General features: G+C 38.4%; 1 protein-coding gene across 1 annotated transcript in view; it reads left to right on the top strand.

Moving 5' to 3' along the window:
* LOC101589187 (M-phase phosphoprotein 8) overlaps positions 1-542 on the top strand; it is a 40,132-nt gene that overhangs the window by 7,474 nt on the left and 32,116 nt on the right. The window contains exon 2 of the mRNA XM_023699168.1: positions 449-538. Within this exon, the coding sequence (XP_023554936.1) occupies positions 449-538 (90 nt within the window). The remainder of the gene's footprint in view (positions 1-448; positions 539-542) is intronic.

Below are 542 nucleotides of genomic sequence, written 5' to 3'. Positions count from 1 at the left end.
TTTTTATTTTTTTATTTTTATTTATTTTTATTTTTTTAGGGAAGGGTCTACAGGGTGTTCAGGGTTTCACTACTAGATTGGACTCTAGTGAATCCGCCTGTTTACAGCCTCCCAAGAGCTGGGATTACAGGTGCGTGCCACCATGCCTAGTCTCAGTTGTGGTCTCAGAGTGCCCCTGCCTGCTGTTGGCAAATACTTTAATAAGAGCTATTTGGCTGGCCCCCACTCTTCTGTTTATGAAAAATACCACAGGGGAGCTGTTTTTTCCTGAATCCACTTGCCTCGGGAGATGAATATACATATTTATAATGACTTAATAATGGCCTTTATAAGTTTTCAAGTTCTTGTGTTCTCAGTATATTTCATTTGTATTTTAGGAGATTTAATCAGTGATGTAATTTAATCAGATGATTTAATCGTCTTTGGCTGTTTTTACTCACTGTCACAGGGTAGAATCCTATATAAAGTTCGATGGAAAGGATATACATCAGATGATGATACCTGGGAGCCGGAAATTCATCTGGAGGACTGTAAAGAAGTTC

The sequence above is a fragment of the Octodon degus genome, unplaced genomic scaffold (assembly GCF_000260255.1).
Source record: "Octodon degus isolate 3935 unplaced genomic scaffold, OctDeg1.0 scaffold00111, whole genome shotgun sequence".
NCBI classification, from domain to species: Eukaryota; Metazoa; Chordata; class Mammalia; order Rodentia; family Octodontidae; genus Octodon; species Octodon degus.
The sequence above is the reverse complement of the archived record's forward strand: the minus strand, read 5'-3'. Positions and strand labels throughout refer to the sequence as shown.